Raw genomic sequence first — 25,552 nt, 5'->3', positions numbered from 1 at the left:
CAAAGCCATGTGTATATGCCAAAATGCAAGATGCAGGGTTGTGCCTGGTCATTACACCCAAATGGTGCTTTTTAAGGCTAACAAGTCATTAGTAGCAATCTGCAAGTGACATTTTGGAGATATACAGAAACTGGTACAGCAAATAAGAATACACAAGTGCCTCAGTAGCTATTTTTGTGTCTAAAATGCATCTCATTTTTGTATTGTCTATTGTTTCATTGAGCCTACATTACAGTGTAAACAATATGTGTGCTACACAAGAATGACTATACAATAACATTACAAACAACTCTGATATAAATTTCATTTTGAATTTAAATTAAGATCACTACTCCTATTAATACTGATTGTAAAATAAATTAATGTGAAAGTGGCACCAATATTATTCTTGATTCATTTTTCTTTTCTTTTTAACCAATGGTTTTGCATTTTTAGTGTTAAAATGATGAAAGAAGAAGCTTCTCTTGATTGTCCACAAGCAGCATTTAGCACTGCGTGATGCACTATTCCAGACACAACAGTGTACCAAAACAAAGGAGAAAAAAGGGTTAAAAGTTTTGGGGGGAAAAGGTGTAGGAAGGAGAAGAAGAACATGTATTATTCTTCTAACTTATTTTACATGCTCTGCGGCATGTGATGAACAGTAAAACTTCTTATGGGTAATAAAGTTTGACAGGTTGTTGAACTGGATATCACAGAGGCGGCAGTACTTGCCACTTCCAGAACCATTAACGCCTTTATTGGCCGTAGGGGCTGCCTCCTCATTTGGGGACTTGGAAGAAGGTGACATGTTCTCATTGGAATCGGCCTGGTTGTCGGTGGCCCACGTAGGTGAGGAATTAGGGGGCTGGCTGTCTGGCTGTGGCTGGTTCTCCTGCTGTGGTTGAGCTGTGCCTGAACGCTCCTCTGGCTTGTGCCCCCCATTGACAATTACCATTCCCCTGTTTTTGGGCAGTAGGGGAAGGGGGTCCTTGCCAGGGTGAGGGCACCCATTAGCAGCAGGCTGCTGGGACTGCTCTCTGGTTGTTCCTGTTTCTCCTCCTCCTCCACCTGCTGATCCCCCATTAGTGCTCTGCTCTTGTTCGCTGGCCTCTCCCTGCATCACTGGTCCCCCAGTCACATAATCGGTCGGCTTTATCCCAAAATACGGCGATATTTGCTCAGGACCTTTCACCTTCTTTATTGCTCCGGGATAAAGGCAGTGGGGCAGAAACATATTCTTGTTCTCATCTTTTGATGGGATGAGCTGGGGCTCAGCGAAAGGCTTGAGTGCCGGCACAGGCCCCAGGTGAGGGGGGAACATGCCTCCATTCTGCACCATAACCTTCCCGTTGCCATTCTTCTCACATTTGCCGGGGCTCTTATCATAGCCATCATCAGGGTTGTTATTACCTCCATTTTTTACATCTGGATAGATGGTTGGTTCCAGGCTGCCAGTCTCACTGTGTTGTTGCTGTTGTTGCTGCTGTGCAGCAGCAGTGGTGGCAGTGGCAGTGGCTGTTGCAGGGCAAAAGTTCTGTTTGTGTGCCAGGTAGTTCTCCACTTTGTTAAAACTTATCTTGCACACTGCACACTCATGATAGTCCAACAGTCTTTTAGGAGAGCTACACGTCTTGTCAGATACTGGCGAACACTTTTTGCTGAGATCAATGGGAGCGTCCAGCTCCTGTTGCTCCACAGTATTGCATTTGGGAGCCAGAACTGGTTTAGTGACAGTTAGTGAAGCCTCCAGATGTTTGGGTACCATACCTGGGAAGATGTCACAGCGGGGGTGGATGCGTTCTGCCAGGCTCTCCACAGATTCCTGGGATGTACACGGATTTATTGGTGGAACTCCAAGAAAACCCGACTGACCCAAAGGGTTCCTCTGGTGGTCCTGGTCAGGGAGACACATCTCATACATCTTTCTGCGCTTGCGGGTCCTCATAGTTCTCTGCATGGACGGCACCTTGTTGTTGGACATGCGTTTCATGGGTGGATCGTGACGAGTGGCACAGTAGTACTGCTTGTGGACCATGAAGGTCTCATGACGACTGAAGGTGATATTGCAGGCTTCACATGTTGTCTTGTTTGGATCGTTGTCACTTTCCACCAAGCCTGTACTGGGACTTTTACCCTCAATCTGCTTTCCATTCAGCCTCTCCTCAGCCCCAGTTGGGGTAGAGACCTTCACCTGTCCGGATAGATCCTTATCAGGGCCTTTAGCTCCAGGATTGATCATGTCCAACACACTGGAGTTCAGACAGGCTGACTGCACGAGGTGGCTGTCGGCCTCTGTTGGATGGCAGCTGGCCAACATGCTAACAGAACTGTGACCACTGTTGGGGCTCACTGCCTCAGGAACCTTATCTGAGAGAGCAGAAAAGTCGGGAGACTTTGCCATATGCTGCCAACGGCTATTACAGTAGTGCTTTTTGTGGACCAAATAGTTGTCCAGGTTGCTGAAAGTGATATTGCATTCAAAACAGGTGGCCCCTTTGGGCATAAGAGGACTGTAGATGACAGGAGGGTAGCTGTTCCCTCCATGGCGCAGCCTCCGGTGAACTAGTTCTGACATCTTAGCCAGAATCTCAGAAGCCTGCGGGACTACTGAAATGTCTTGGGAGAAAGCAAACTGAGACAAGAAGGGGCCCATGGGAAATGTAGGCATGTTATGCTGCACAGGGGAGGAGGCCAGTCGGGGGCTGGAGGGCTCAGACTTGATCCTTGTGTAAGAGAAACTGGCTTTACTGCCTGGGTGTGCCTCTCCCTTCTGAACAGACAACATGGGCTTCTTCTCAGCCTTGTCAGCCTCTCCGTCTGTGTTGGGCTCCTTGTTGAGGGCCCCTTTGGGACTTCCCAACAGAGCATCCTTCCTGTTGGCCAGCTCAGTGCGGGCCTGCTGCTGCTGCTGCTGGAGGCTTTCCTCAGCCCCCCTGGGGGAATGCTCACTGCCGTCGCCTTCCCTGTGAAGTTTGCTGCCGTGCCCATGTAAGTCCTGATGCTGTAAGAGTTCCCTGTGGCTCTGGAAGCTGATATGGCAGTGATTGCATCTGAAGGCCGCCTGTGACAGGTGAGACATGATGTGATGCTGGAATGTAATAAGAGAATCTGCCGTGTAGTTACAGATTGTGCATTTCAAGCTGGTGCCAGGAGGGAGGCTCTCTTCCATTTTGACACCTGTGAAGGAGATAAAAGGGAGAAATACTCAGAATCTCGCCTCCCACTTCTCCTTTAGAGTTAACTGTGGAACCCATCAAACACTCATGCATTATGCCAAGCTTATTCCCATCCACGTGGTGTTTTTTTTGCTCGAGGATAAACTGTCAGCTATCATAGCTGACGGCAGGATGAGTATATTTGAAAAGAAATTAAATGACTTGTCATTTTTATATTTTTTTCACGCTGCCTTTTAAAAAAGCTAAAATAAAACAATTCAAATATGTTGTTGTAAAAGTCTGTGCTCTGCACAAACTCTTTAATACACAATAGTGTCACTCACCACTGTGTGCGGTGCTCAAGTGGATTTCCAGGGCCCTTGCTCCAGAGAAGCTCTTGTTGCACTGTGGGAAGGGGCAGGTACTGGATGTCTGGTGAGGTCCAGTGTCGTTCTCCTCCACTATCGTCTCTGGCTCCCTCTGTCGCCCACTGCAATAGTACATCAGGTGGGCCTGCAGGTTCCTCTCATTCCGAAACCAGATTCCACATGCCTTGCAAGGAAAGATGTCCTCTGGAGGGGGGGAGACGGAAAGGAACAAAGGGGACATGATATAAGATACAAATGCTAATTTCATATTCAAAAGTAAAGAGATAAAGAGTTTGCACATATGCATATGCACACACTCCTCCTCAATACTTCTACATTTCTGACTCTCAAAGCCTGTGTTAAAAGGCTTTTCCACCAAATCTTCAGCGGCTGCATATCGCTGCGTTGCCTCCACAAGGTTGGTACCCTTTCTCAAGGGCAAACAAGAACACTGGACCATCTGCCTACAGAAGCCTCCCTGTTGAGCTGAACCCAGATAGCCCTCGCTCAGTAAACAAACACACTATTTGCATGAGGCATGTATTTTGCAATTAACACATTAGTTTGAGCCTCGGTGTGTTTATGTGAACCCAAAACTTGAAGGACGATGGCTCTTATCTCTGGTGCAGAGACTCATCTGGGTTAATCTAAGCCCGGCGGAGACGACGTTCCTTGTTAAGCAGGTGACTGAGTGCATGCTGTCGACTGGTGCGAGTGAGACAGAGAGGGAGGAAGAGCAAGTGCATGTGTGTGTGTTATTGTGCGTGTCTAAACAACGGCACATCTTGATCCAGCTCCCGTGTGTTTGTGTTTGTGTGTGTGTGTGTGCTTGCACGGACACTCACTGTTGACGATGGCAGTGGGCAGGATGGAGGCCATTGCGGCCTGCTGCGGCAGGAGCTGGATGCTGTCCAGCAGCCTGGCTGGGTACATGCCCTCACTCAGAGACATGTGGTTCACTGGCTGCAGACGCGAGTCAAAGTCCACCGCAAACGCCACCAGCTCCTCGCCCTCCATCATGTTCTTGGTGGTGGTACACCACAGTTGGCCACCTGGACAAAACAGAGATACAGGAGACATTTAAAAGGTTGCTGAGTGAGAGGAGAAAGGTACACTGCACACACACACACGAGTAAGTGTAGTCTAAAATGATGAAAGCTTTTTGTACATCTCTTTCAGTGCAGTGTTGCATAACAGAATGCAGTAAAAACAAGATAATGGATAGGACATGGTGAAAAAAATGTAAGGCTCCAAAATACTGCATTGCTCCGAATGAAAAAAAAAAGCTTATTAGTATTTTTTCTGTCTAAAGTTGTGAGAAAATAAACGATGAGAAGTACAGTCCCACTGCACTTATTTTCCTCACTTAATTTTCAGATTGTTCCTGCTACTCTGATACAAGGAAGGCACATAGAATGTATATTGTGGTTTTGACAGCATGGACACATTTTTCAAATGAATGTTACTTGTTTTTGACAGATTCACATAGTTTATCTTTATGTAGTTGCATAGAAAGCTGTTCACATTGACGTTTCCTTCATCTTATTTTGGAGGCAAAAATGTCAGGCTCATTCAAAAGATGAATATATAAAGCTAACATATATATATGTATATATATATATATACATATATATATATATATACATATACATAATATGTATGAAAAGCATTTTTGTAATTTCGTTGAACCTCTAAAAGGTAATTTCTGTCACCAAATGTCTTTTTAGGCCACTGATGGTCATATCTAGAAGTATGTCAAACCTTGGTCGGGGTAAGCGGTAGCCTACAGTGCTGTTGTCAGCGACAACACAGAGACAGGTCCTCCATATTATTAGATTGTTGTGTTTTGGGATTAAGCGTTCCTCTGAAATCTTCTGAACATATTCATTAAGTCAGAGGAGGAGGGTGGGTGGCAGGAGGAAGGAAGGAAGGGGGTGGAGGGAGAGAGTGAAGGTTTTAGCTTAGATAATATTTATCTCGGCACATGACGGGCTTTTCAGCTGCACTTCATTTTCCATTGAAGAGATTAAAGTTTTTAATATGACTATTTACAGAAATCTGGCTGGGGAGATAACAACAAACTATGATACACTCCCGCTAAATGGCAGAATTAGGACATTGTTTCTGAGGAAAGCTGGACAATTAATTAAAGCACACTGTTAGCTTTCAAAGATGTGCAAACATACCGACAGAGTGTCAGGCTGAGAGGGACATGTGATTTGAGCTCTGGCTGATGCGGAATAAAGAGAGTCCTCAGCAGAGGTGAGGAAACTGCGAGGCGAAGCTAGAAAGCCCGTCTCCTTCACATGTGGAACACCGATTATTCATGTTTACACAAAACCCATGAATCACCTATTTTAAAACGGCCCTGTAGACACAGTGAAGATGCTCAAGTGGGGCTCTGTATGAAAACAGCTCCTTTATTGGAAATAGAGTGCACACCTTGTCTTTACACTAATATAAATCACTAAAGAATGAGATGCCCAATTATTTCAATTTAAAACTGAATAGTTCAGATTTCACATCACGTGTTTGATTAAAACCTTTCTGTCCCTTCCTATCTGTTAGTGACACACTTAAAATTAGACCAGTACAAATGTGTCGAAGGAGAAAAATGGCATTAGAATATACTATCTTTCAAAGTCTCACTTGTGTGCACACTTGCTTCCCATGAATTTATATATATATATATATATATATCTTTGCCTGTGTGTGTGTGTGTACATGCGCCTGCTCGAAAGTGTGCATGTTAGCACCACTTTAAAGAGCAGCTCCTATCTGTCGGCCAATCTGCTGTGACGAGACGCACACTTCAGACCGCTCCACTTCATCGTTTTGATTCTGTCATACCACACACTGCCTGGAGAGGCCCTTTGAATTTTTATCTCCTAATTAAAATAACAAAACTCCCCTCCACTGTCTGCCCAAGTTACCATCAAGGTAGATACAAGCTGCCACTGACAATGGCAGGGAATGTATCGCTGCCATTGCCACAAAAGTTTTTCTCTCCCCCTGTATGAATCCCTCAGTTCAGATGCACTTGACTTACAAAGAGAATTAAGAAGTATGCTCTGACGCGCGGATAACAATCGGTGTTTTTTTGGATCAATCCAAAATCAAAGATGTGTCTGCAGTTGAAATGAAGTAGATTGTGTGGAGTCTGATGGAAATGTTTTACTGCGGTTTTCTGACAGCAGAATATGAATTCCGATTGCAGCCCGTCGGCCAAGAATGCTACAGATCCATCTGGTGTGTGTGAGAATGCTGGAAGTGAGTTTAAGGACTGCATGTCCCAGTTTTACTGAGCCACACAAAACACTGAGGCAGCACTCTCCGTGTTACAGTCACTCAACCAAGACAGGGTAGCATGTGCTCCGGCTGCAGGATTAGGGTTTAAACTACACTTAAATTGTCATCTGTATTCAAAAAAAACAAAACACTCTGATCTGTAACATGTTCCTGCTTCAACTTAGAGTTCTGATCAGTAGTTCACATTTTAAAAGTCAATAGAGAATCAACAATGGACATAAACAAGTGTGATAAACACTGCAAATGTAACATTTGCATAAAACCCGAAGCAAACGCACATATGTTTACCTACAGTACATCTGTGCACTGAGGCGTGCGTACAAAATAGTGTGTCGTATCATTTTCATGCTCATTAAAACGTAAAAGCAAAGCACGATGACATCAGGTGGACTACAGACAAAAACAATGTTCCATCAAGGAGATCTTTTCAAAAATATTTGTCATGGCTGTTTCCCTTTCGACGGCAGGTGAATTAAGTCACGGAGAAACAGGTGATTTGTCTAAGAGAAAGGCATGATCTGCACAAACGAGGCAAAGGGCGGTGGTGGTGATGATTCAGGAGGTCATGAGCAAGAGCAAAAGACCAAAAGTGAAAGTGGAGAAACTGGGGAAATGGCAGGGAAAAGTGGAGCTTGTGATTTGCACTTGTTTGCCTCCTAACTGTCTGCAGTGAGCTGCCTTTGTGCAGTGGCCAATGCAGTTGGAATGAAGGCTATTGTCTAAATCCTCCTGCAGAGCACCTGATAAAAGAATAAAGAACTATGACATATTCTAAAAACAATAGAGGAATTAAGGGGAGACAATAGGCCAGCTGCCTCATTAAAACAATCAAAAATGGCATCCTGTACGTAGTCCAGATAATTAAAAACCACTGCTTCCTACAGTCTCTCAATACCATATCCTCCAGCTCATTGAGGCCCTGAGACTATGGCTCTGTTGGCTAAATGCCCTCTTCCCTCTCTTCCTTTTGATTAATGGTTTATTTGAACATGCAGTTGAAGATGAACATATGAAGGAATTCATGAAATAAAATTAAAATGCAAACACAACCCACACACACACACAGTATAAGAAGTTATAAACTAATCAAAGGTCTCAGGATGAATTGCGGTGACTCGGGCGTGTGTTGCCTCCCCTTTTGCCTAAAGCCCCAAGAGATTTCAAAGGGCAGGCATCACAGGGCTTTTTTTTTTATTTTTAAATTTATTATTATTATTTTATTTTCTCGCTTTAAATGACTTTATAAGAAAATGGGTATATACCGTATCTGTGTATTTATGGGGGAGGCTGGGAGAATAGAGTATGAGATACTTGAACAGGAATTTATAATTCCCCCCCCCCCCTGCTCCCTGCAAACCACTACCGCCGCCGCCGCCATATCTTAATGAAGCTGCAAACAAATCTCTCATGCCTCATGCAAAAGCTGAGAGACAACAAAGCTGCAGAAATAACAGAAGGGCTGGGATAATTAAACTGGCCTGAAGACAGGTATTCAAATGTTGGTGTGTAAACAGCACAACTCTTTAATAGTTTAGCTGTAAAATGCGTAGTTAAGCACATCAGCACTTGCCTCTCCCATCTGTCCAAACACATTACCGTTGCAGAGGCCATTACAGCGCTGAAGTACAGTCCCACTGCACCATAGCCATGTATTATGGGAGGGGCTGAAATGGGGCTTCTGTGAAAACTCACATTGGCCCATTGGCAATATCTGAATGCATCGCGGAGCCTATGTATTATAAAGCATCACGGTGCACTCTGAGAAATGGGACGTTAACGCGGAAACTTCTTTCTTCCTTGGGCCCCTAATGTTGTCGTCTCTGTCGATTGGCTGTGTGCTAACTGCTGGTCTTAATTGTGAAGTCAAGCTAGTGGTGCCTGAAGCCACAAGAGAGGGATGTAATTAAAGACCTCTTCTCTTCTTGTCTTCCAATCAGCTTCAACTCCTCCTGGTCAAACGGGAAGAAGCTCCTCACACCTACGAATATCAAGTAGCTGCACGTTGTTCGCCACCGCTTCCCTCCTTTATTTATTTGCTTTTTGACAAAGCGTTCTCACGGGCAGGAGTGAATGACAGTGAGACACACAACAAAAAAACAACTTCCCTGTCAACCTCTTGTGGAAATATTAATCGCAAATCATGGATGAATAATATCTGTATCTTCACCCGACAGCAGACGGCGTCTGCAGCAAACACTAAACAGATCTTCCTCATGAATGCGGGTAAATATTTAGTTGGTTTCTGGATCATCAGAGTTGAACACATTAGTATGACTCATGGCTGTCAAGCCCCCCTGTCACAATCCCAGACCGGAGCGAGCAAGCGAGCAGAAGAAAGGAAAGCGCTGAGTTCGACACGAGCACGAACATCACTCACAGGGTCAAACAAGCTTACTATTACTGACGCTACACTAAACTAGAATAAGCTGACTCTACTATTATTTCACCAAGGCTGTGACAACGATTGACTCTCTCCCTCCGTGTCTCTCTTTCGCTCTCTCTGCCTCCCTCTGTCTCCTCTCTCCCATGTTTCCTCTTGGTCACTAGGAGGCACTCTTCTCATGCTCAAGCTGCAGCCGGTGGATGTGTTTGTGCTGTGATGATGCAGAGACGTCTCAGACATGGCAGAGGAGCATAGACGCCAGTACATCCTCGCAGGTAGGTGCTAAAGATCTTACTCCGATGAGAAATATGTTTGGATCAAAAGGCACTCATCTGACCTCCTTCTGACTTCCGGGGAGGGGGGGGGATTATGTTGTTTTAAGCTTCACAGAATGAGAGGAAAAAGGAATTCTTTCTTTTTTAATTGTTCAATTATCTTTTTGTTTCCTTTTTTTTTTGCTACATCGCTGTAATGACAGCAATCAAGCAAGCTAGAATGGCGTCGGCACTTCTTTTAAAAACGTGCCTGTATTTCATGTCAAACATTTCAGAATTGTCCCAGGCAGAGCAAATTTTAGATGGAAAAATAAACAATAGTCAGTAAATATGTGTTTGCACAGCTCACACTTGCCTTGTCTCGTCTGACACTACGACCCCAGCCCCAGCCCCGGCCCCAGGCCCCCCCCCCTTCCAGATTTGTCTCCATTTGCACTACAGTGTCCACACTAATTTTAGCGTCAAATGTTTCTGCAGATATAGCGAGTTCCGATGTAGCCAGAGTTCATCGATGGCCTTGAGGAAATGGCACATGGGTCAGATTCCACAAATTAAAAAGTCCTCCCAGGGGAGCGTCATACATGCTGCTCTCTCTACAGTAAACATTCAGCAGCAGCACACAGAGCGATGTCCTTCATCACACATGTATAATATGTTTGGAGAAAAAAAACAACAACAACAACAACAACAGCAAAAAACATTGCAGTGATGTGATTCAGCAAATGTTACACAATTAGTAAAAAAAAAAGGAAAAGTTTCACTTTTAAATTAGAGGAGTGTTTCTGTGCTTAGTCTCTGAATTGTCAGGGAGAACTACTAGATACTGGCAGGGGGCTGTTTGCCTGCTAATAGTGTTGTAATGGTTTTTGAGGGCGGGGAAAAAATAGAAATGTGAATTAGCAGCATTTTCTGCTCTGTTAGAGTGCAGCAATGGAGCTTAAGCGTTTGGGTTTTCAATTTCAAATGTGTTTACAGTACACGCTATTGCAATACAAGGGAAATAATGAACACAGCAAATATCAACAGATTTATTTTGACTTTTAAAGATTCATAAAAATAATGTGCTGCTTTTATTTCTTTAATTTTTATTTTTCAATGTTTCCTCCAAAAAAATGTGTGACTCCGGTGTTCTCATTATAATTCCTACACTGCAGGTAACACACACACACACACACACACACACACACACATACGCAGGTTCTGTGCCGTCACTCTGAGACAATACCAGCTACAAATTCCAACAGTACAAAGCTGTTTTCCCTCATTAGCTGCCACACAGAGTCAGCTCCTCCCTGTGCACAGGAAAGTGGAGTAGACTATTAAAGGGAATCTGTGACTGGCTCCTCTCTGCTCGGCTCTGCTTTATTCTTTATTGGACAGGTTTGTCCCATTGAGCACTCTATTACCTCTCCTTCTCTGCGAGGTTGTTCTGCCCGTGTCCTGGTTGTGGCCAGTCGACATTTGTTTACTGCGGCCCCCGCTGCGGCGGCAGGCTGGTTGGGGGCCCATTTTGACCAAGTCCTGCTAATGGGGCCAGAAGACCCTTCATGACAGTACCACTGCGTTGAGCACTGTGGTAGACCCTACCCCTCCCTCTCCTCCAGCTGTGCCCCCATGGCCCATGTCTCCCTACCCATCATGCCTCGGTGGGAGCAGGTGAACGGCGGAGGGCCAACTACGGGGAGCTCAGTTTTCCTAGGAGAGCGGTGCGCCATGGTCACACGCCTCAGTGGTTTCTCCAACATGGCTCAAGCCCTACACCACATGGGCTTGTTGGCCAGTCTGTGTGTGTGTTTAAGTGTGTGTGTGTGTTTGTGGGGGTGTATGGTGGATGCCAACCCTAATGCAAATGCTTGCCGTTTAAAATATGGGAGTCTCTCTCCTCCTCTGTCTCTCCTCTTTGGAAAGGTCTATTTTGGCCTTCTGGTGCTGGCAGTATTTTTTGCTTTCTCCACAAGGACAGAAAGCCAGAGAGATGCACCTGTCATCCATTTTGGAATTCAACATTATTGATCTGGTCAGGAGGGAAGTAATTTATGAAGTTCTGAGTTTTCCCTCATGAATACTCATTGATTTGTGTCCTAAAACCTACATTTTCCTCATTTGCAAAAGTGTTTCAGTGTATAATTTATGGCTGTACTCATTTGGTATTCACGGCACAGTCATTCACGGAAAGAATACACACACACACACACACACACACACTGTGACACACAGGAGTCACCGGTGCAACATTCCAGCATGCCCTCTGTCTCTGCACCCCTGTAATTCTACATATTGCTTAAAGTATGTGCTAATTAAATTTTCTGTCGGTTTGAACGAGAAATAAATAATCTGCAGCTAAAAGGCCTAATTGCGTTTGTCACATTGTGTCTCAGTGGCTGGTGCATCGGGAGCACAGCCGCTGCCCTTGCTCATTGCCATTCTGTCGTCCTGGCAAGCCCCCGCTCTGCCCCAGGTATCACCACGCGGCCATCTGGAGCCGACATCTGTCTCTCTATTGATCACAAGGGTTTAGCACTTGATCAAACAGACTGCGACAGGAAATTGCTCTTTTCCCCACAGAAAAGGCCAGTCGCCTGCGTGAGGGTAATAGAGTGGAACTGAGATGCAGCACCCGTGCGGTGGGCAGGCGGGCACAGAAACAGCCAGGCAGGCAGTGGCACGCCGGCGTCGGTCACTGTGGAGGTGGCGTGGATGGCACTTTGTCCACTGCCTTTTTTTTTTTTTTTCCCCAAGACCAAGCTTCTGACCTTTCTGCTAATACAGCAGCAGCAGCAGCATTTGTGATGTTATACAGTACAAAAAAAAAAACTCTCCAAATTCTGATTTACAGTCATACAATTGTGGAATTTTCCAGGCTGAGTACATCACTGAGAATCTGTGCGTGTCCAGAAGGTACAACCATCAACTGATTAGAAAAAAAAAAAATCCTGCCTTTTAAAGAGCAAAATTCATCTTTCAAGTCATTCAATAAATGTCTAAGCCAACAGCTGTCTGAAAGTGTTATAAAAAGCTGTATGCAAGTGAAACATGCTACATGATAAGTACACCAGATGGTGGGAAATTAATGTATTTCTTCAGAAAAAAAAAAAAGAAAAACACATTAACACTAGGGCTGCATTCTGATATCTAGAGAAGGTCTTTCTGTTACTTTTTCCAGAATAATTAAAATACACCACAAAGGGACATTTCTAGTTTCTAGTATTTTTTTTTTGTAAAGAAAATATCCACATTTTTTTTTGGATCTTTGTACATGTGTAGTTCCTATAATGGGAAATCCCAGAGCAGACTCCGGTTGTCTCCTGCTCACTTGTAACCCCCGTGGAGTTCAAAGCACTATTAGAGGCTGAGGTGAACAACTCCCTGAATGATGTGTGTTACAGTGTGTTAGCTGAGGCTGTGGTCCACATCCAAAATACTGGTTCCTGTTTGCTCGGGCATGCTTTCAAGGCACTCGCTGTAACATCATGTTTAGCAAGTATGGACAATTTGATACTGAAGGTGACATTTATTCAGCATTGTAGAAAATATTTAATTGTTCCTGCAGAGAGCGAGATATGTTTCCCCTTGCCTACAGTGCTGGGATTGTCCTTTGGAATATGATGCAAATTTGGGATGAAGCAACTAATTTCATCCTTGCACCCCTGTGCACCCTGTCCACCCCCTCCCTCAATCCCCTGCCAGCCTCCACCTCCCCAGACTGGAGGATTCTGATTAATCGTGTGACCGCCCCTCGTTTGCTTTTTTTTTAAATAATCTCACGGCACCACGGTGAGATGTGTGAGGTGTTGTGCCACTTTTGGCAAGCTGAAAAGATGTAGCCCAAGGAAGAACAAGTCGAAAGTATGAGGGGGAAAAAAAATAAATAAAAATATGACCAGGGGATGTGATAAAAAATTATCAGTCAGTGTGTTTTCCTGTTTGGTTTTAATCTACATTTAATTAAATTCTTATCTGCTGTGTGCTTATGGCTGCATTTGAATGGCGAGGCTGCATTCATTATGAATGGTAAAATTGAACTCAGTACATTGTGTGTGGCCCAATAAAGAAACAAGACTCTTATTGCGGTGCATGCACAAGCTCCAACAGACATGCGGAAAAAATAAGTCAATTAAGATCGGTCTTTAAATTACTGCTGTATCAAAACAAGGGGCGGGAGCATGCTCTATAATAGAATCCTGACAGGGGAGAGAGCACAGTTGACTGTTGTTAATATACATCCCTTTTGATACAGCCAATTGTATTAGCCTGTTTATGGAATGCACACAGATGATGCGCACTAGATTTACTAGTCTGTCATGATAGTTCATAATCATCAGTGCTGGAGGGGGAGAGAAAAAAAAAAGTTGACTTCCATGAATACAGAGGTCAAACGAAAAATGGCTGCAGCAGTATAATGAGAGTTCCTCATAAAGATTCTGCTGGTTTATCTGAATGCTAGAGGTCAACAGCAAAGGTCAATCACAGAATATTATAGACAATATGTGGACCAAAGCAGATACCAAAGAGTTAAATCCGAGGGAGTACAGAGAGGAAATAAAAAGAGGATACAGCTCTAAAATTGTAATACTATTGACAAAAGACACACGGCTTATAAAGGGGGCAGGCGGCACTTCATAAGCTAAGAACAATATCCCGTAGGCAGCAACCCGGAAAACGTCGAAAAAGACCCTGAGCCGATACTACAAAGTTGGGCCCCGGCAAAATCCCTAAATCTTCCCGTTTGCTTATTCCCAGCAGCCTGGGAGGAGAGGGAAGCTCCCTGCTGCCTGGCCATGTTTACAGAGCTGTTCTCATCTCTAGGCTGTGCTCATCCACGGCACTGACACACGGTGTCGACATGATTAGGGGTCTGTCTTTGCATAAGGCTGCGTGTGTGTGCGGGGTGGCGGAGGATCGGCAGATGAATGACTTTGGTGCATCGGAGAGGGATCACAGCAGATAATCGCTCCCGACTCCTGCGCCGGAGCTCTCAGATCTGGTCTTTAAAATAATGTTCAGAGTCAAGTCCCTCCAAAGCTGTTTTTTTTTTTTCTTTTTTCTTTTTCCTCCTTCTCACAGGTTATCTTCTGCATTTTATGTTTGCTGTTTAAATCTTAACAGGACACAAGCAGCAAGGGAGAGAAAATATGTCTGGAGTCGGAGGAAGCAAAGTGGAAATGTTATTGCGAGGGGGTTAAGATTAGCCGTGGCAGTGGCTGACGAGATGAAGCTCCTCTCTATTCGATCGGCTTTCATTCCACGAGAGAAACTTGGGAGTGTCGAATTTAACCTTGCGAGGCCAGATTCCCCGCGACAAGTGTGGAGGAGACAAACGAATCTGACCTCGCTCTCAAACTGACAGCGTTCAAAGGCTCAAACGCGAGACAGACACCAAATCTACTTAACGACATTTAAATACAGACCACCGCTGTAGCACACAGACAGTGTGAATACAGTACGACATAAATTCCACTATCATAAATACTGCTATCACCCAAACAGAGGAGCCATAAAGTACGGCTGCCTGTGTCTGGGACTATAAACCTCTGGCGTTACTCATAGGGAATAAACACACATGCACAATTTACTGCACGAGATCCCCCCTTTGTTTATCTTTTAAATAAGCACACTTTATCACTCTCCTGCATAAGCAAATTGCATGCAATGTGTGTTGTTTTAACATTTGATATGCTGTCCAGAAGATTCATTTCTCCCAACAAATTCAATTGTCTTTGCAATATCCTGCTGCCATAGGCATCAGGCCCCATCACCTGTTCGTTATCACTGGCCGTCCTGTTTGGGAGCTCTTGAAACGGTGCCATGGCATTGACTCACGTTAACAGCAGGTCTCTGAACTTCTCACGGCTGATGGCGGCGGCTGGGAAATTACGCTAACAACTAATTAACATCATAAAGAGCGCTTAAATGGACGGCCGACACCTGCAACCTTCATTTGCACACGCAGAATTACCTGTGTTTTTATTTTTGCAGATAAAGCATGCATTTTTAAACACCTTTTAGAATATTCATTTCCACGGCTGGCACCACTGTCCTTTTTAATGTGTACTGTAAAAAAAAAAGAAAAAAAGAAAAAAGAAAAAGCCACCAGGCCAAAATAATAATTGTCAACACCGAGTGCTGGCAGAATTCCTGAAGCTTTTTTTTTTTTGGAGTTTGTATTCACCTTTAACAAAGTGCAAACTGCCATATCCTGAGCCCGAAATAACACTTTCCATTTCTAATTTCTATTTGAATGTAAAATATTTCCAGGCGGCAGACGTGGACCTCTAGTTACTGGTCCGAATAACAAAGTGCTGTCTGTCAGTCGGAGACACTTTGCTGGCTGGGTGAACTAAGCTGGTTTAGACTGACAAGTCTTCACAGCAGTGGCAGCCTCAGCTTTCACTGGCAGCCGTCTGGACTCTTCTCTCACTCCAGCTCCCAGACTCCCGAGTCTTTCACTGGAGATGACCACAATGCAGTCAAGTATCTGTATTCCCTCTCTCTCTCTCTCTCTCTCTATGTGTCCTTCCTTTAAAGGTTTGAAACAGCGGCTAAGTTTCACAGGACCATAATGCACTCACACCTCATTACAGAGCCACGTTATGGACTACAGCAGTAATACGGCTTTAATCTTCTCCAAATCGTTATAAATGTCAAGCTGGGGCCAGGGACTTCCCAGCCTACTGCACCAGTGGCTTAGTCTGCTATCCCGTCTTTCTCGTATTAGCTATAGCCAGAGAATTACACTCACTGCCAGATCCCCCGGAACTTTCAACTCTTTTGTTCCAACAGTCAATGCACCATTAACATACTCTTTGAAATTGCCTCCCCTACCCCCTTACACCACCCCCCCCCCCCCCTACAGAAAGCCCAAAACAAGCTAAATATGAAAACAGTTGATACTCATACCCTGCCACATACACGGCCCGTACCTCCCCCTTCCTTTTCCTTAGCCTCTCCTAATGAGACGCAACATCCCTGTCTCTCCACTGAAGGATCCAGACTTTGTGTGTGATAGAGAGACTGCGGCTGTTTATTAATAATGAATTTGGATGTTTGCGTGTGGAATGTTATCAGCGCGCACACAATCCCACCAATAGTTTGCCCTGATGGGGTAGCTGGGTTCCTCATTAGCAGAACATATTTAATCCAGAAGTTTCTTATCAAATGTCACACCTGCATCTCTAAATGGCATTTTCACATTCATTCGCCTGTATTTGGGAGATGAGGCTCCAAGGTGCTTTGCAGAGATTAAGAAGGAGAGAGAGTGCAAGCTTATTTTATCATTTAGCAGGTCTGGAAGGAATCCAAGGAGTTTTTGTCTTGTTGTTGTAATTAGAAAGCCTTTTAAGTGATAACGCCTGCATAGGAATATGAATATGTAGCGATCAGACCAGCCCCCCCCCATCTCTCTCTCTCTCTCTCTCTTTCCCTCTCTCTCTCTCTCCCTCTCATTCTCTCAGCTTTTTAAATTGTTGAATGCTGAGTTTTTGTTCTGTGTACAGCAAGGATTAACTCAGAAGCTTCAAAAGTTTAATGAAAGACTTGAAAGTACACACTTTTTCCCTTGTTTCTGACTGTGACTGTTTTTCATGAGCAAGAGCAGACATGACAGTTTTTTGTTTTTTTTTTTACTTTTTATCCTTAAAGCCATAAAGGATGGACTTCACTTTCCTGAGGACATGCATTTATTCGTTCCTTAACACAAGGACTAAATGAATGTTGAACCAAAATGAATATCATTATTAAATATTTTTATGGATCCAATAAATCTAAACACTTAGGAACACTAAGCTAACCTAATGCAGTCTATTACAGTCCTGCAAGACCCCTCCCAGCCAATAATGGTAACCTAATCATGGTTCCTAATAAACTGAAATTTAAATGTATAGTGCTTTCTTGTGAATAGTATTTAGAGAGCTTTCCAGAGCAGAAACCAATTTAAAACCAGCGAAGAACTGAGCCTTTACCTCGACAAAGAGAGAGAGAGAGAGAGGGAGAGAGAAAAAAAAGGCTAAAATATTTAACATTTGTTGTTACAATGCTCTTTTTTCAGAGGTGTGTAGTCTCCCTCTCTGTAGTGGCATTTAGTCGCTGTGTATATCCAGAAAAAGCTGCTGCTAACCATCAGGCCAGAGATAAGTGCAAAACTGAGAAGTATTGATCCAGTAATAGTGGTTTGCGCTTTGACTCTGACACCTTAACCCTGCAGACATAATGTCATAGCCTCTTATCCTTCCCTCTTAACACAACCTACCTATCTGCCACGAGCTGTCACCTCAAGTAATACGCTTCTCAAACGCTCCCTTAAATCACTGAAATCATTGCACTTTCCGACATTATTTATTTTCCCACCTCTTAAAAGTGAAGCATGATTTACAGTTCAGTAAAAGCCTCTGCACCCTTACCCCCCTTACCCCCCCACCCCCCCACACCGCTGCCTCAGCTCCTCCATTTCAAACTAGACCCACTAGCGCATTCTGTCAAGGTAACTCCATTTGTACCATTGTAAGAGCTGCTATGTAGAAATGACTGTGTTAGGGCTGTGGAATTGTGTTGGCTTACAGCGCATGACAAATACAGTCAAGCTACTCCCTGCATAGTGATCCCAGATGTATGCTGGTTTAGACGTTTTCATTAATTGAAAGCGTTACTGTGTAACAGTGCAGTATTACACTCTGGCAGGTATGAATAAAATCTAATACAGCTTAATTACTCTGTAGCTAAATATGCATTGTAGAAAAGCCTTATGTGGGACGTTTTATCTGTTGCGAATCACAAGTTTAAACCACCGGAGGGTGGGAATGATAATTAGTCGGGATTTAGGCATTCAGAATTCTAATAGAGGAAAAAAAAAAAAAATGCTTGAGTGAATGCAAACCCTCTCTCTCACATACAATAGACCTCGGTGATCACATTAAGCCTCAAACTTTATTTTTTTGATCGATGTGATTCAAAAGGGCTGCCATGAGAGTGGCTAGGCCATCGCTGAAGGATGCCAGACGTTGACATTATATGCAAATGTTGTTTATTATCTTGCAGGCAGCACAGATCCTGCCTCGGTTGAGGCTGGTGCAGCCCACAGCAACTTCCAAGCAAGGTTTTTTACGCACAAGGGTTTCTAATTAGCTCTCTTAGGGCCGCAGTTAGTGCAGCACTTTTCACAACAGCCGTTGGGAAGTTGAGCAGTAACTCGGAGGGCTCCATATGTTGCCCACGAGGCCTGAGAGACAGACTAATCCTGCGTGTCTCACATTAGGAGACACAATGTGCACTCCTGAGAGCCGCCTTTCATTCGTCTGTAGACGCAGAGCAAATCTTTGGAGTGCCTCTATTTAAAAAAAAAAAGTAGACTTTTAAATACGACGCCCCTGATGCAAAGAGATCGATTCAAAGAAAAATAATGATGCACCTGTAAATACAACACAGGGGAATGTCATTTCTGAATTTTAACTTCATCCCCGCAGGCTACTCGGAACAACAGTTTGAGACAGTCCGTCGACAAAATACAAACTCTAGAAGCCAGAACTTAATCAACAAAACATTCTAATGACATATTTGTACTGTGGTGCATGTGCAGAGAGCGCAGGCCAGCGTTAGTCTTACTAAAGAAGGTCTACATGCTGTAGTACTCGAATGAGTTCACATGTATTTGTGAAGTGCTTTTTTTTCAGATGGACTAACACAACAATTAGTTTTTTTTTCTTTGACTAATTTCACGTAAACGTACTGTAAAGGAGTGACTCTCTCTCTCTCCCTCTTGCGCCTCAGCTGTCCCTCATCTCCAGGAATGCACCGAGCTTCCATTTCAAAGCTCTGATGATCTTCTGTCTCCTTTAAAAGCTGATTTTCTTTAACTGAAGCCACAGTTCACCCTCTGCCAGTGCTCTTTCTTTTGCGAATTGCTATCTCAATTTTTCTTCCTTCACTCTCAGTCAGTGTGTGTTGTGCTTTTGACCCCGGCAGCACAAAGAACACACACACACACACACACACACACATATATATATACTGTATTATGCCTCATTTAATGAGGCATCACACTGGGTTTCCTCAACGTATTGTCTCTCGCACCTTATCCAGCCCTTCATCTTAAAACTTGGCATAAATTAGAACGATAATGATCACGTGTCTGCCGTTAGCCACAAATGAAGTGGTTAGCGCGGAATAAAAATGGGGGGTGAAGATAAGACTGAGATCTTGTGTTGATTCATAAAAGGGTAGGCAGATTGTTGTAAAATGGCAGATAGGCCATGCAAATTGGGCGCCGACATCATGGGGCAATGTTATTACCAAATTAGCTTCTGCTAAATTCCCGCCCATCCAGATCACAACCCGGGGAGGAATGGCAGAGAAAGGACGCTATTGTGTGTTGCTCAAAGAAACACTTCAAATTATACAGAGAACACTGATGCTGCTTTTACCTCGGAGATGTATTTGCTTTTAATTCACACATTTGATTGTGACATTTTAAACAATCGCTCTATTGAGACTCAAGGCATTATGGGCCAAATGGCGGTTCTGAGTAAATAGAAAATGGGAGGGGACGGCGTGCAGATAAGGAAATACAGTGTTTGTTCAAGTTAAATTTGCTGCGACTGCTGGCTAAGGAAAGTCTTTTGTTCTCAGGTGAAGTTTGGTCTCTATCTACTGTAATGTTAAGTCACAGCCTTACAGCTTAATAGTTCTGATGCTGGGTGGAATTGGTGGCGAAAAGAGATTTTCACAAGAGAATATTTTTTTTTTTGGTAAACTTGAAATAGAGAATAGGGACAACGGCCCACTTGCCGGAGACAATTATTATTATGACACATCGCAGGCCGGAGTAGCGTCACTTCTTTCTGAAGAAGACAAACTGGTCTCTTGAATCTGGGCTGTCACTGGGGGTAGGGAGCTCTTGTAATTTGCAGAACTGAATCCATGGAGCGGGCATAAGGGAATAAGTTGGAAAGGGAAGAAGACAGAGAACAAACCTGGCAGGCACGTTGAGGCCATGCCAGTCCTGCCTGCGCCACGCGGTGTGGCAGGGGGGCAGTGCCAGGAAATGTGGCAAGAGGAGGAAAGATCAAACAACAAGGGCTGCAGATCTCCACCAATCTGCTCTGTATTAATGTCAGAGCCAAGGAGCAGCTGAACCAGACGTGATCCACAATGTGTGACATTGATGCATGCGTGTGTGTGTGTGTGTGTGTGTGTGTGTGTCTGTGTGTGTCTATATGACCATTCAAACTGGACCAAATTCATAATGGCCCGGTGGTGTGAGAGACAAGTCAAATCTGTCATAGATTGTGAAACATTTTTCTTCAACTAGCCCTCAGAAACTTGACGACGACGGAGACACATAAAGAGTTTTGCTTTGCCGTGACACTTCTAATTAAAGAGGCACGCGAGATTCCGCCCTGCGATAATTCGCACGTGTCTCTCCATGTCAGACACGCCGAAGCCTATGATGGAGTGGTGGGAACCTGGTGCCTGTATCGACACGCCTCTCAGCTCCAGTGGGCCGCACACCCAGGCCCGCATCCTGCTCCAAAAACTTATTCTGTATAGCTGCAATAAAGCAAGCAGACGGAAAATGAGCTCCACGCTGCCATTGCTCCCTCACGGACAGATGGCAAAATTAGACAATATGCTTTCCAAAATTACACTGAAATCACATGGCTGAGTGTCTGCCTGCCTGCCTGCCTGCCTGCCTGCCTGTCTGTGTGTCCATCCTGCTGCCTGTCCATCCTGCATGGCATCCCAGCCATCTTTGCCAGGGTGTGGCGTCTGGGCAGGGGCAGCACAGTGTTGGGATGATGAGGAGGACAGAGCCAGCCTCGTTGCTGCTGATTGATATCGGAGTGCTGCGATGGGATGGAGGGCCAGCAGGCACATCAGTGGATGTGGGGAAGAGAATAGGGGGGTGGTTGTGGTGGTGGTAGTAGTGGTGGTGGTGGTGTGTGTGTAGTAACTTCTATGACAATACATGATGAACAGCCTGCTATTTGGAGTGCATCCGCGGGAGCCAGTTCGAAGCACTGGGTCCTTGGAGAGACGTAGGAGGAGAGCAAATGTTTGAGGAGCAGGACTCTGCAACTGCTGAATGTCCCAGAGCTCTGTGCATGTTGGGAGTGACACTGAGTATCTAATGACAATATTAGCCTCTATGCCTCACTGCCTTTTTGAATAGAATCTTTAACTGGAGGCCGATAATGGTATCTACAAGTGATAGCGACGTCTCTGCTGCAAACTTGGGATTTGGTTCGCTGTTTTTCAGGGAATCTCTGTTCAAAATCTTGTTTGAGGAAATGACATTATTCCTGTACGCGGTGTGAGATAGACTTGCAGGAGTTGGCAGCGTCACTATTTTGTCATGTTAATCATTTTGAAAAGCAGCCAACCTACCTCCTGCCTTCCAAAATAATAATAATAATAAATTAAATAAAAGGAAACCCCCCCTTTTTTGTTGCCGTACCGAGAGATCACGTACTGTGCCTCAATTTGAAAGTAACCCAAAAGAAAAGACAAATATGATGCAGATGAACTTCAAAGCTTTGAATACATTTCACCTCAAGCTCAGCAGCGATGATTAAATAATAATAATAATAAAAAAACCTACTTAAATTTTCTAAATAAATGTAAAAACAGCAATTATGGATGAAAGTGGAGCTACAGATGGCAGGACAGTCTGATTTTGGACTGACTCATCGGTGTCGCAGCCAAAGTGAACAAACATTCGGAAGTTACACGGTGGCTAAAAGAGTTGGGACTGAAGACACTAATGGTATATATTCAGTAGACTGATCACAACCACAGACTGCTCATTGCCGGCTTTGATTGGCCTCCCGGTCTGTCGCTTGGGAGAAACCTCAGTCCCTTTGGTGACAGCTCTGTCTCTGTCTTTGTGCCCTGTTCAAGCAATTACGCCCAGCTACATGTTTTCGACAGGGAGTGGATGAAGAAGGTTGGGGGGAGGGAAGCGGGGGAGAAAGGGAGCATCATCTGAAAAAGTCATTTTGGCGCTGCACTCTTCAGTTCCGGTCATGCTCTGTACCGACGCAAATTAAAACCTCCCCAGTAGCCTATGTAAATATGCTGCCTACTTTGCTGCGCTTTAATGAGCCATGATATGAAAGACACCTAAAACCAATGGAAAATCACCGGCCACTTGAAGGTGGGGTGCGTCTGACAGGTGACAGGTACAGTCGGGTTTAAGACGGGGCTAGATTGGGGGGGAGGGGGGCTGGGGGAGACCAGCTCTGGCATTCAGGAATAATCTGAAACTGTGAGCTTGGGGAGAGTAACCAGCTTTTTTACCCTCAGGCATTTCAAAGAATTCTGGGTGGTGGTGGTGGAGAGGGAGACGGGGAGTAGGTGGGGATTGTGTATGTATGTGTGTGTGTGTCTGGGTACCTGGTGTGCACTTATTTTTAAGGGGGGGTGGGATGTTGTTAGGTGAGGAGTGAAAGGAGACGGTTACTATGTCTCCTGCCTTGAGACATAGTTCATTGTCACCAACTTAAAAATGTACATAATTTCCCTGTGTGCACACACACACACACACACACACACACACAGACTCACAGCCCTCAATCCTCTAATAACCCGTCTTCTAAAAAAAAAAAAAAAAACCTTACAAGGATTACCTATCTGGAAATCTGCTTTGTATGCAGAATGTGATGGCGGAATGGAAATGAGCAACTGTTCAAGATGGCGCCTACCAAAAAGGGAACCACATCTGCACAAAGCGATTAATCCAAAACATTCAGAGGAATCTCAAGTCATTTGCAATATCACAGAATCCATAATCAAGATTCACTGGCAGGGAGTGAGTCTGCAGGCGCAGAGTCAGTGCCCAGTTCAATGAGGGCTGATGGGATGTATAATTTCATGACAGATGCACACATTCACAGGGGAACGCGGGGTCATTTTAACATTCACTGGCAAAAAAAAAATACAACGACTTACACTGGAAGGGAAATACACACCCAATTATTAACGGGTGAAAGGAGGCAATATGCAAAATGTTTGTTCACTGATAGCAGAGTATTCATAAAATGCAAATGTATCATTATATACAAAAATGGGAACATGCCCATGTATTGTGTCTGTTTTTCAAAAACACAGCATTCTATGTATGTCTGTATGTCTGTATGTATGCGTCTCTAATTGGACAAATCCCTGTGTATGCATAACATTAATTAGGACGATTATGTTTATTGTAAACGTTATGGGTTTATTTGTTGTAACCAGGGACTCGCTGTGAAGACACAGACCGCTGTGGTCTTCACAGGGAGGAGACAATTTTATGTGTGGCAACGTGAATGCAAATGGCAAAATGGGACAAACAGATAAGTCAATTTTTTTTTTTTTTTTTTTTTTTTAAATCTCTGGCGTGGTTTGTTGGTTTCAGCAATGCCGAACCAAGCTACATCCAGTCTTTAAAACCATGCAGCGGGCTTTAAAAGGTGTGATCCGACTGATGGGCTGGTGAGATTCACTGTTGTTTAGCCATAACTGACTGTTGAACTCGCGAGGAAATGGGAATCAGAGGAACATGCCAGTGGGGTGCCTTATGAATTTAGACTACGTTGAGATTCAATATTTTAGCCAAAACACACACTCTCCTGTGAACTGTCAACAAATGCAGCCCAAAATACACCAGAGGCGCTTTGTAATCATGCATGTAGTTTTACACTGGAGCCGCTCTGACATCACATGAACAGCTTCTCTGCGGTGAAGGTAAGCAACAATGATATTAGAATGTGTTTTAGTCAAGATTACACATTTAAAAGTGCTCTAATTGTATTAAAAGTGGGGCGGTAGATCATTTTCTGGAGCATTTTATTTTTACTGTATTGCTTAAAATCTTCTTCACAACCTGATTGTAACCTATTGAAAATATCAGTCAGCTGTGGAACAGACAGGCCTGTAAAAGCACGATCCAATCGCATTGAGCGGCCCGACACAATGGTTGAAGTGACTGTGACTCATCATGCATGTGAATGACATCTGCTGAAAGTGGTAACCGTCAATTGGCAACATATTGTTTTATTGGTTTTGTACTTCCTCTGTCCCGAGTAGCTGAAAATATTCATTGGACACGTTGAGCCTCCTGCTCCCCATTCAAGAATTTAAGACAATGAAGTGAAATAGTTTATGGTTGCTGCTATGTGTAGAGGCTGAGACATTTACTGTGTCTGACCACTTTGGGTTCCGTGTAGCCTGCTTCCTCTTTACAAGAAGCCATCTCTTGCCCTGGCAAGTTTGCGCGACCTTGTGTGGCTGAATAAGACTGTAAAATTGATTCAGCTCCTGTAATAAAAGAGCACACACATTATCAGCATTCTAATTATAATTAATACAAGCAGCAGAGGCAGGCCCATTATTTACGAGGGAGGCCCGTGGTAAGCAAACACAATAATAATCTGCTCCATATTTTTATTGATATGTTGATGAATGGCTCTCTTTCACACAAAACAGCAATGGAATGTCTCGGTGGCCGATCGTACAAGTGCTGATTATTTCACTGGCAGTTTCCTTCACCCCCACTCACCTCCCGCCTCGCCTTTTCTTCAGCCTCACGCTTTAAAGTCTATGATTAGGCCTTTGTTTGTATCACCTCAAGTCCCTGACTCTGAACCACATTACTGAGAGCGAGGTCAGGTGATAAGAGTCAGCTGACCTCTACTGTGGGAGGTGAATTGTCAGAAATTCGGTGCAACAGCAAAATCACACAAATGTCCACATAGCCAGTGCATGCATTCATTCATTCATTCAGCACACATAATATGAAAAGATGTCAGTCTGAAGGGAGGAAGCCACAGATTCTTTTAAATGTTGCGTCTTTTGTACAGTTTGATTCAGAGAGACAGTCAAATTTTGGATGATTTAAATCGTTCTAAATCTTTCAGATTCTATGGGAACTTAACAAAACGTAAAAAGTAAATAATATTTATAATTACAGTTTTTCATTGTATGTCCTTCCTCAGTCTTTTCCAATGCTGCTGTTCAAAAAAACTTTTTTGCAAAGATAAAATCTCTATGGATTATATAGTCATTACAGCATGTAGAGTGCTGGCAAATAATAAGAGAATACTACAATATTAA

General features: G+C 44.0%; 1 protein-coding gene across 2 annotated transcripts in view; it reads right to left on the bottom strand.

Annotated features, from left to right (window-relative positions):
- Positions 1-438: 438 nt before the first annotated feature.
- zfpm2a (zinc finger protein, FOG family member 2a) overlaps positions 439-25,552 on the bottom strand; it is a 113,540-nt gene continuing 88,426 nt past the window's right edge. For both annotated transcript variants that reach the window (XM_058648140.1, XM_058648141.1), the window contains exons 6-8: positions 4,351-4,557; positions 3,482-3,709; positions 439-3,159 (exon numbers count right to left, since the gene is read on the bottom strand). In XM_058648140.1, coding sequence (XP_058504123.1) covers positions 611-3,159; positions 3,482-3,709; positions 4,351-4,557 — 2,984 coding nt within the window. In that variant the 3' untranslated portion in view covers positions 439-610. The remainder of the gene's footprint in view (positions 3,160-3,481; positions 3,710-4,350; positions 4,558-25,552) is intronic.

This window comes from Solea solea, chromosome 13 (genome assembly GCF_958295425.1).
Source record: "Solea solea chromosome 13, fSolSol10.1, whole genome shotgun sequence".
NCBI classification, from domain to species: domain Eukaryota; kingdom Metazoa; phylum Chordata; class Actinopteri; order Pleuronectiformes; family Soleidae; genus Solea; species Solea solea.
This window is presented reverse-complemented; position numbering and strand designations above follow the sequence as displayed.